The sequence below is a fragment of the Pinus tabuliformis genome, chromosome 6 (assembly GCF_031772625.1).
Source record: "Pinus tabuliformis cultivar Carrire ecotype Pingquan chromosome 6, CPIR1, whole genome shotgun sequence".
In the NCBI taxonomy this organism is placed as follows: domain Eukaryota; kingdom Viridiplantae; phylum Streptophyta; class Pinopsida; order Pinales; family Pinaceae; genus Pinus; species Pinus tabuliformis.
This window is the reverse complement of record NC_142292.1, coordinates 1,593,826,439-1,593,836,349: the sequence shown is the minus strand read 5'-3', so window position 1 is coordinate 1,593,836,349 and position 9,911 is coordinate 1,593,826,439. Positions and strand designations below refer to the sequence as shown.

Sequence of the window (9,911 nt, the reverse complement as noted above, 5' to 3'; positions counted from 1 at the left end):
CCTTACAATTGAACGCCAGGCTTGACAAGGATAATAGGGCTCCAAGGTCATCCAAAGAAGATCTGCGGCTCTCCAAATTTGATTACGCATAGGTCTGAGGCTTTTCTCACAGGTCTGCCAATTCCTTCTGCGGTTAGATCCGCGGCTCGATTGGGCTTTTTGTGGTTAGATCTGCGGGCAGGAGAATATTCTCCAGATGGCTCCCAGCTTTGCGAAAATAGCTGCTGGCTCACCGTCCGCCTTTGGGGGGCAAGCTCCTGCCCATATCTCAGTGAAGCCCCAGCTCCCACTGTCTAGGTGGTCCAAGCCTCACTCGATGAGGCTTTGAAGTTCTCTGAAAGTGCCCTAATCTACCGATTCAATGGTTTTTGGCCACAGCTAATAGCTCTCCACAGTTGGATCGCGGAGGTATGGAAGCCTCTAATTCCTAATGCAATTAATATCTACCCTTGTGCTAGGGGTTTCTTTATAGTAGATTTTGAAAACCCTGAAAGCAGACAATGTATTCTAGATTCCGACCCTTGGTTTTGGGAAAAATCAGGCCTATTCATGAGGCCATGGAACCCATCATTCGATCTCTCAACAACAGCGATAACCTTAGCACCAGTTTGGGTGAGATTGCCAAACCTACCCTTGCATCTCTGGAATTTCACTTCGCTAAAAGCCATTGGAAATGCAATTGGGAAATTTTATTGCAGGTGCCAAGAAACAAAGGAATATGCCAGAACCACCTATGCATGCATTTGTGTGGAAATGGATTTTAGCATCAGATTCCCAGCTAAAATACACCTAACAAGTAAAGACTATGTGTGGAACCAGAAACTCGATTATGAATGTGTCCTCTTCAGATGTCGGTCCTGCTTTGAGATAGGCCACCTAGCAAAAAATTGCCTAAAAGCCTCCTAGGAAAATTTTGCAAGAAAAAATCACCACAGATCTACATGGTGGGAAGGAGCACAAAAAGAACACTACACTGTCATCAAAGAAGAATATTCTCGAGAAAACTCTGAATCACAAGAAATCGGGAAAGAAATAAACAATTCTCAAGACAAGCAAGGGAAAACCTTGCCCAACAACAAAAGAATGAACTCGACAACCCCTCAAGTTATGAGGGTTTGAATACCGCACAAAATAAATCTCCATTTAACGGCAAAACAGATCTCCTAGACCAAACTTCTTCTCTGACTATCTTCAAAAGGACGAACACAATAGATCGTGAAGCTAAGACACCAATGTCCCAAGAATCAAAAGAGATGAAGAAGATGCAAGATAAAGAAAGTTGGAAGACCATAGAGGAAAAAAAGAAAGCTACAACACTAATCTCGCCAAGAAGGACGAGGAGCCAGATAAAATTATAGGTCCGATAGACCAATTTGGTCTCAATGGACGGTAACCACCACCACCACCATCATCATCATCACTTAGACACAATTTCTATAAATAAAAATCATATATTTTAAAATCTCATTCATTTGTCTACATTTTATCTTCTTACACCATCTTCAAATTCATTATGTAAGTCCCTTTAATGATTCCTCCAAATTAATATATTATGTTTTTTCAATTTTGCATTGCCACTAACACATTATGAGGTATCATCATTAACTTACATCCACCTTTAGCCTCAGATACATCAAATATATCCCACCCTTTATCCTTTATCTTTTCCACTTGAACCATTAGTTTATTCTATATGTTACTTAAATAATTAATTTATTATACCTGTTAATAAAGAAGTCAATTCTGTCAATGTCTCCTATTAACAAAATATCCTATTTAAACATGGCATATAAAAGTATTTATTAAAAATAAAATTTAGAAGAAAAAGATACAAAACCTCCCACAAAATACTGGATCACAAACTACAAATAAATGAACCAGAACTCATTTTTACATGATAGACGCTATATTTTGAACTTCACCTTCTTTGCGGCCGCTTTGAGTATTTTGATTTCGTCCAATGCGCAGATATAGGCCATTTAGAACCATCCTCACCAGAGCAAGATTTCTGAACGAAATTCTACTAGTAGAAAATTGTAACTCCTCAAATATATTTGTAATTGTTATTATTTTCGTTTAATAGATTGTGTTCAGGTCATTGTTAGTGGAGAGGTTAGTTGGTATAATTGTCATTAAGATTGTAGTATATTCACTATACTGCTGGAACTTCATATAGAATCTCAACATATTTCTAGAATTCACGATTGACTAGAACGTCCCTCGATTTCTAGAATCTCAACATATTTGTGAAACACCTCATAAATCAATTTTCCGTAATACCTAAAAATAAACCTACACCTCAAATTTAAAACAGAAAACTACAGATCAACCACTTTTATATATATGTGGATAATAGACGTAGTGTATCGTAGAAAATCATGTCACTAAATTGATAAGCAATCAATCTCTACATAATGTCATATTGTCAGATTCAAATCCAACTCGAAATTTTTGCAAAATAGATTTTCTTAAATATATAACAGACAAGGAATGGAATCATTATAATTATTACAGAAGAGAGACAGACTAGGATGCAAACAAGGAATGGAATCATTATAATTATTACAGATCATCTTCCTCAAAAGTGTATTTTACTATTTTTATCTAAAAGGTAAGACAGTTCCATTTCTGACCTTGCCGAAATTGTCAATACCTTTACCGTCCAAAAGGATTCCTTAGAGAAATCAAGTATGCAAAATCGCATCGAAATGAAAGATCCCATTTATTTGGAATTTTCATTAGAAATTGTAATATAAATAGGCCAGGCACGACAGGGAAATGCTATATAGTTACAATAGGAAGCAAGTGCTAATGGCTCTTGTTTCTGTAACGCCGTTGATTTGGAGATCGGGTGTCCACAGATTGCTGATCAGCTCCAAGAATGATCGTTTGGCTCTCTGTCAACAACTTTCAAGTGCTGGAATGCTAATGCCAAAGAAATCTGTGACGCCAATATTAAGCATGAGCACTCAAAGACGCACAGGCAATCATCATTCCAACGTCTGGGACGATGACGTTATACATTCTCTCTCAACGTCATACGCGGTATTTATCTTAATCTCATTATTGCCTTGTGTTCCTTTAAAATTAATGTATTAAGCACTGCAGTTTCACATGTTAAAATCCATCATTCATCAATCTCTGCAAGATAACTTTGTATTTCATTGAAATACGCCGTGACCAGGCACCTACATATCGTGAACGAGGAGAAACGCTTGTTGAAGATATCAAACACCGACTTTTGAGTGACATGAAAGATAGCTGCAGTGATGCCGCTGACGATTTAATCCGACGTCTTCAGATGGTGGATATTATCGAATGTTTGGGAATTGATAGACATTTTCAGCCTGAAATAAAAGAAGCTATCGATTACGTTTACAGGTTAAGCATTACACATGAATCTGATTTTCCATTTATAGGATTCAGTGATTGTATGCACTTCTAGATGATAGATACTCATTCATTGATCATTAAAACCTCATTCATTGATGATTAGCAGATATTGGAACGAAACGGGCATCGGGCTCGGATCAAGGAATTCCGGCATTAAAGATCTCAACTCTACGGCGTTGGGATTTCGGGCACTCAGAATGCATCGATATAATGTCTCTTCGGGTCAGACAGAATAAAATATACCCTTGATGTCGTTTGACAGTTAAATAAGTGAGCTGAGATAACTTTAACAAATATATTTGATACTTATAGAATGTCATGCACTGATGAAACAGACGTTTTAGAGAATTTCAAAGACGAAAACGGGCAATTCTTCTGTAGTTCCAGTACTGGTGAAGAAGGAAATGCTGATAAAGAAGTGAGAAGCATGCTGTCATTATTCCGAGCTTCAAACATTTCGTTTCCCGGCGAAAAAGTGATGGAGGAGGCAAAGACATTCACAACACAGTATCTAACCCAAGTTTTAACAGGACACACTGTAGCTGACATCGATCAAAGCCTCCAGAGAGAGGTAAGTTATAAACACCTTTTTTAACTTCTGGTATTGTATGCAAACTCTTCGCATCTGGAAATTATTTATTTATTTTGTATGTTTTACCCTCCTAACATTGGCAGAAGTCTGATTTGATTACTGTTTTCCAGGTGAAATATGCATTGGAATTTCCATGGCATTGCAGTGTGCCTAGGTGGGAGGCTAGGAACTTTATCGAAATATATGACCAAAACTATTCATGGCTCAAGTACTAACCTTGTCCATAAGATTTGATCAGTTTCAATGAATCCTGAATTTCAACAAGTGTTTTCCATACACTAATATATGTTCACCATGTATTCTTTCAGGTCTAGTATGAACCAGAAAATTTTAGAGCTGGCAAAATTGGACTTCAATATTCTGCAATGTACACATAAGAAGGAAATGCAACTTATCTCGAGGTGCACTGGCCTTTGACATTATGATAGGATACAATAGATTATGTATCTGATCATTATGCTTGCTTGTCAATTTAGTGACATGACCTTTGCAATATATAGGTGGTGGTCAGAGTCATATCTGCCGCAGCTGGATTTCTATAGGAAACGTCACGTGGAACTTTACTTTTGGGCGGTTCTAGGCACATTCGAGCCCGAATTTCGTAGCAGCAGAATCGCCTTCACAAAACTTTCAACAGTGATGACGGTTATAGATGACCTATATGATACTCACGGAACATTGGACGAAATCAAAATCTTCACTGAGGGAGTGAGAAGGTCAAGTCAAGTTCAAATTATAGCGACTATTATGTAGAAATTGGCGCGATCCATTAAATATTTTTAGTTCTGCAAGAGTGACGTTCTGGGATAGCCTATATCGCAGGAAGTTTTTAAATTTTTTAATAAACATTTTGAATTATTTTCAGATGGGATACTTCACTAATAAGCCGCCTTCCAGACCACATTCAAAAAATATTCGAGTTCTTCATGAAGACATCGAATGAATGGACTGCTGAAGTGGAAAAAAAGCAAGGGCGTGACATGGCGGCGTATATAAGAAAAAATGGCGTATGTACTGTCTATGATTATTAGAGACATCTATGCAAAACATGCTTGTACCCTTTTTTATGTCCTTGTTATTAGTATGTCTGTATGAATGAAATATCTGACCGCTTGCCTTCACTTTTAGTGGGAGCGATACGTTGAGTCTTATCTGCAAGAAGGGGAATGGATGGCGGCTGGATATGTCCCCTCGTTTAATGAGTACTATAAGAATGGCCTCGCTAGCTCCGGGATGTGTGTGTTAAATTTGATTCCGCTTCTGTTAATGGATCAGATTCTACCAGACGACATTCTGAAGCAAATAGTCTATCCATCCAAGATCCATGATCTGTTAGAACTGACGATCCGAGTCAAGGACGACATAACGGACTTTGAGGTATTTGACATTCAAATTAATGTTCATTTTAAACATAAGATGAGATTAGGATTTGTTTTAACATTTGCCACTATGTGTGTGGTTGAAGCAAGAGAAGGAACACGGGCAGGTAGCTTCATGTTCAGAGTGTTATATGAAAGACAATCCGGAATGTACCCGTGAAGATGCTTTAAATCATATGAAAGGCATCCTGGATCTTTCTGTCAGCCAACTGAATTGGGAATTTCTAAAGCATGACAATACAGTGCCGCTGTGCTGCAAAAGGTTTACTTTCAATCTTGCACGAGGCATGCACTTCCTCTTCAAATACAATGATGGCATATCCCTTTCTGACAATGAGGTAAAGGACCAAATATTCAAAGTTCTCATCCAGCCACTGCAGCTGTGACTGTGATCGTAATGGCGCAGAGCGTTATCAATTTGCCGAGGGGTTTGAACATGTCGGTCTTATATTGCCACCGCTATGCTATAAATGTGGCTCAAAATATTCCGTGTTTTTGGTGGCCAGTGGTAACATATTTTTAATATCATAAACAATATCATAAATCATATTGTTCATTTTTTTATGGCATAGTCTAACGAACCTTTTATATTGTAAAAGATTATTTATCACGTGAATGTTTTGAAGCCTTTTTTATATCTCCCACTTTATTTTGTTTGAAATTTAGCATAAATTTATTAAAGTAACAAGTTGGGTTTGTGTAATTTATAAGTCAGTTGTGTTATAATTTAGATGTTTTGAAAAAAGTCGATGGGTTGAATGTATTTATAAAGTATTGGATCTGTGTAATTGATAAGACAGTTGGGTTATAATTTGGATATTTAAAAAAAAAACATGTGTGTGTGAATGTATTTATAAAAGTCAGTTGTGTTATAATTTAGATGTTTTAAAAAAGGTCGATGGGTTGAATGTATTTATAAAGTATTGGATTTGTGTAATTGATAAGATAGTTGGGTTATAATTTGGATATTTAAAAAAATATGTGTGAATGTAATTATAAGGTAAAGAATATATTTTAAATAATAAAAATTATAATAATAGATTTTTTTAATGTATTTTTATGAGTAAGTAATTAATTGAATAAGTAAGTAGCAATTGCATCATATGTTGTAAAAGAATTGAGTAAAAAAGAGTATAGTTGAAAATAAATGTGAATTTTTATGTGATTTAAATGTAAATGTAGTTTAGTTTGACTGAAAGAGAAATCTTAATATTGTTGTTAGATAACTTTTCATAATCGGAACTTTTGTCTTAAATTACTTTACAGATTTTAATTCATAAAAGCTTCTTGTATTAGTTTATAGATACAACTCTAATCTTAAAAACTTAAGAACAAATCATCAAAGGGTTTATATCTCTAGATGAATATAATGAAACTTGAGAGAAAATTACATTAAAGAAACATGTAAGGCTATGTAGAAAAAATAAAAATAATATCTTACATGATATAATTAATTAAAGATGTTAGTAAATAATATATAGATATATACACATAACGGTATTTATCATGATTAATGACTAATTGAATTCAATTTATCTTAAAAATAAAATAATATTTGATTTAGATTCATTAAAAATTTGTTAATGATTTTTGTTGAACAATCGGTCTTATATTGCCACCGCTATGCTATAAATGGCTCAAAATATTCCGTGTTTTTGGTGGCCAGTGGTAACATATTTTTAATATCATAAACAATATTATAAATCCTATTGTTCATTTTTTGATCGCATAGTCTAACGAACCTTTTATATTGTAAAAGATTATTTATCACGTGAATGTTTTGAAGCCTTTTTTATATCTCCCACTTTATTTTGTTTGAAATTTAGCATAAATTTATTAAAGTAACAAGTTGGGTTTGTGTAATTTATAAGTCAGTTGTGTTATAATTTTGATGTTTTAAAAAAAGTCGATGGCTTGAATGTATTTATAAAGTATTGGATCTGTGTAATTGATAAGACAGTTTGGGTTATAATTTGGATATTTAAAAAAAATATGTGTGAATGTATTTATAAGGGAAAGAATGTATTTTAAATAATAAAAAATTATAATAATAGATTTTTTTAATATGTTTTTGTGAGTAAGTAATTAATTGAATAAGTAACTAGCAATTCCAATTCCATCATATGTTGTAAAAGAATTGAGTAAAAAAGAGTATAGTTGAAGATAAATGTGAATTTTATGTGATTTAAATGTAAATGTAGTTTAGTTTGAGTGAAAGAGAAATCTTAATGTTGTTGTTAGATAAATTTTTATAATCGGAACTTTTGTATAAATTACTTTACAGATTTTAATTCATAAAAGCTTCCTGTATTAATTTATAGATACAATTCTAATCTTGAAAACTTAAGAACAAATCATCAAAGAGTTTATATCTCTAGATGAACATAATGAAACTTGAGAGAAAATTACATTAAAGAAACATGTAAGGCTATGTAGAAAAAATAAAAATGATATCTTACACGATATAATTAATTAAACATGTTTGTAAATACTATATATATATATATTATATACATTATCATGATTAATGACTAATTGAATTCAATTTATCTTAAAATTAAAATAATATTTGATTTAGATTCATTAAAAATTTATTAATGATTTTTGTTGTGAAAATCATCACAAACCAACCTCGAAATTATAAATTATTAATTAAATGTGTTAATGTTGGTGACCTTATAATGACTTAAAAAAAACCCCAAAATTTGTAATCAAATGTGTTAATGTTGATAACCCTGCAATCACATCACACGGGGACAATCAAAACATAAATAAAAAGTCACATGTTAATGTTGATGACCCTACAATCACTTCACAGGGGCAAAATAAAAAAAGAAAGTAAAAAAACACATGATAATTACTAGTAAAATGTCATTATCCATAGCTTAAAATAAACAAACAATGAAATGAAGTGACCCAAAGGGAAAGGTTAAAAGTTAAATTGAAAAGATAGTTTAGAATAAACAGACAATGAAATGAAGCGATCAGAAAGAAAAATTAAAAGTTAAATTGGAAAAAAAGAAAAGAAAAGATGAAAAATGAAATTGAGTTTACTATAATAAAATTTACACACTAGTCTTTGACTTAACTTTGACACAATATTTATTGTATATCAATATAATGGTTTTGTTTCTTTCTATTATTTGAAATTTTAAATATCATGTTACCATAAAATTTATTATGATAGGTTAATTTTAAAAAACATGGTTTACTTTTGTAATATAAGGAAATTGAATAAGTTTATTATAATAAAATATTAGAAAATTAAATTAATTAAAAGATTTATCTTTTATATTTTCAATTTAATAAATTAATTATTATTATTATTAGTTAAAATAAAATTAACAAAATAGTTTTAGTAACTTACCATTTTATAACATTATTAAGTATTAAGAAAATAAACTTGTTATTTATTTTTTTCACTATAGTTTTATTTCAATAAAAAAAATTATTCAACAAAGTTTTATATTTAAATAAAAAAAATTATTCAACAATATTCTAGCCTCCCAATTTCATGTTAAATGGATTATTGTTAAAAATTTGAACAATGCTCTTAATCTGTTTTTTGGAAAAAAGATAAAATAAAATAAATAATTATTACATTTAATTAAAAATTTAATACACAATTTAATGTTAAATGGATTATTGTTAAAAATTTGAACAATACTCTTAATTTGTTTTTCTTCTTAAAAATTTAAACAATACTCTTAATATGTTCAGACTTGTAAGGAAAAGACAAAATGAAGTAAACCATCATTGCATTTAAATAAAAACTTAATACCCATCAAACATTATGAAATTGCAAATTTTGACTTAAAAACGTTATGAAACTGTAAATTCTGACTTCAATCCTTTATGCAAGAGTTTATGATATGTATCTCTGACAAAAATGGCTCCATAAGCGTCCGAAATATATGATCCGAAAGTAGATGACACAAAAGAAATGGATTCTAACTTCTCAACTTCCAAGGTGGCCTCCGAGGAAAAAGGTAAAAATCAGCCTAGATGTTACATTTACAATAACTATTATGCCTGCTACTCTAGGAAAAGTTGAAGTACTAGATAAACTACTCCCTTTTAATGTTTATGATGACACCCTATGAAAAATACTTGATAAAGTACTTCCTTCTCATGTTTATAACTATAATAAACTAAGTCCTTTTAATGTTTATAATTGGCCGCGATCCATTTATTTGTAGTTTCTGCACGACTGACGTTGTGGGATAGCCTATATAGCTGGAATTTTTTTATGCGGGAGGAGTTCTTGAATTATGTTTTTCTTAAATAAATTTAGCATCATTAAAAAATTTTGGTGCATTTAAAATTCTGAAATTTGATAACTATAATTTAAATTTAACATTTTATCGAAATCCTACCAAATTTTCCATAATTAAAAAAAAAAACAACCCGGTTAAACTACTGCAAGAAGAAAGAATAACGAATGACGTGTGTATGGTCTATAATTATTGTAGACATCAGGACAGAACATGCTTGAACCATTTTAAAAAATAAAATAAAGAGGTTGTTGTTACTATGTCTAAATGAAT

The 9,911-nt window shown here is 32.0% G+C and overlaps 1 protein-coding gene across 3 annotated transcripts; it reads left to right on the top strand.

Moving 5' to 3' along the window:
- The first annotated feature begins 2,609 nt into the window (after positions 1–2,609).
- On the top strand, positions 2,610–5,885 carry LOC149264931 (delta-selinene-like synthase, chloroplastic). Of its 3 annotated transcripts, none has more exons than XM_089429038.1 (10): positions 2,610–3,045; positions 3,149–3,381; positions 3,500–3,615; positions 3,729–3,964; positions 4,096–4,139; positions 4,294–4,386; positions 4,486–4,701; positions 4,851–4,992; positions 5,114–5,362; positions 5,451–5,885. In XM_089429038.1, the coding sequence occupies exons 1-10, from the start codon at positions 2,779–2,781 to the stop codon at positions 5,748–5,750; spliced, it is 1,896 nt and encodes a 631-aa protein (XP_089285164.1). In that variant the 5' UTR covers positions 2,610–2,778; the 3' UTR covers positions 5,751–5,885. The 3 variants fall into 3 exon arrangements, with proteins under 3 accessions (XP_089285164.1, XP_089285161.1, XP_089285162.1); XM_089429035.1 differs by having other exon boundaries at positions 2,612–3,045; positions 4,096–4,193; positions 5,451–5,884; XM_089429036.1 differs by having other exon boundaries at positions 2,614–3,045; positions 3,185–3,381; positions 4,096–4,193; positions 5,451–5,883.
- The last annotated feature ends 4,026 nt before the right edge of the window (positions 5,886–9,911 follow it).

Coding starts and splice junctions, on each gene's coding strand:
- LOC149264931 (XM_089429035.1), top strand. CDS start 2,779: ATGCTATATAGTTACAATAGGAAGCAAGTGCTAATGGCTCTTGTTTCT. Junction 3,046..3,148: donor CTCTCTCAACGTCATACGCG/GTATTTATCTTA, acceptor AATCTCTGCAAG/ATAACTTTGTATTTCATTGA. Junction 5,363..5,450: donor ACGACATAACGGACTTTGAG/GTATTTGACATT, acceptor GTGTGGTTGAAG/CAAGAGAAGGAACACGGGCA.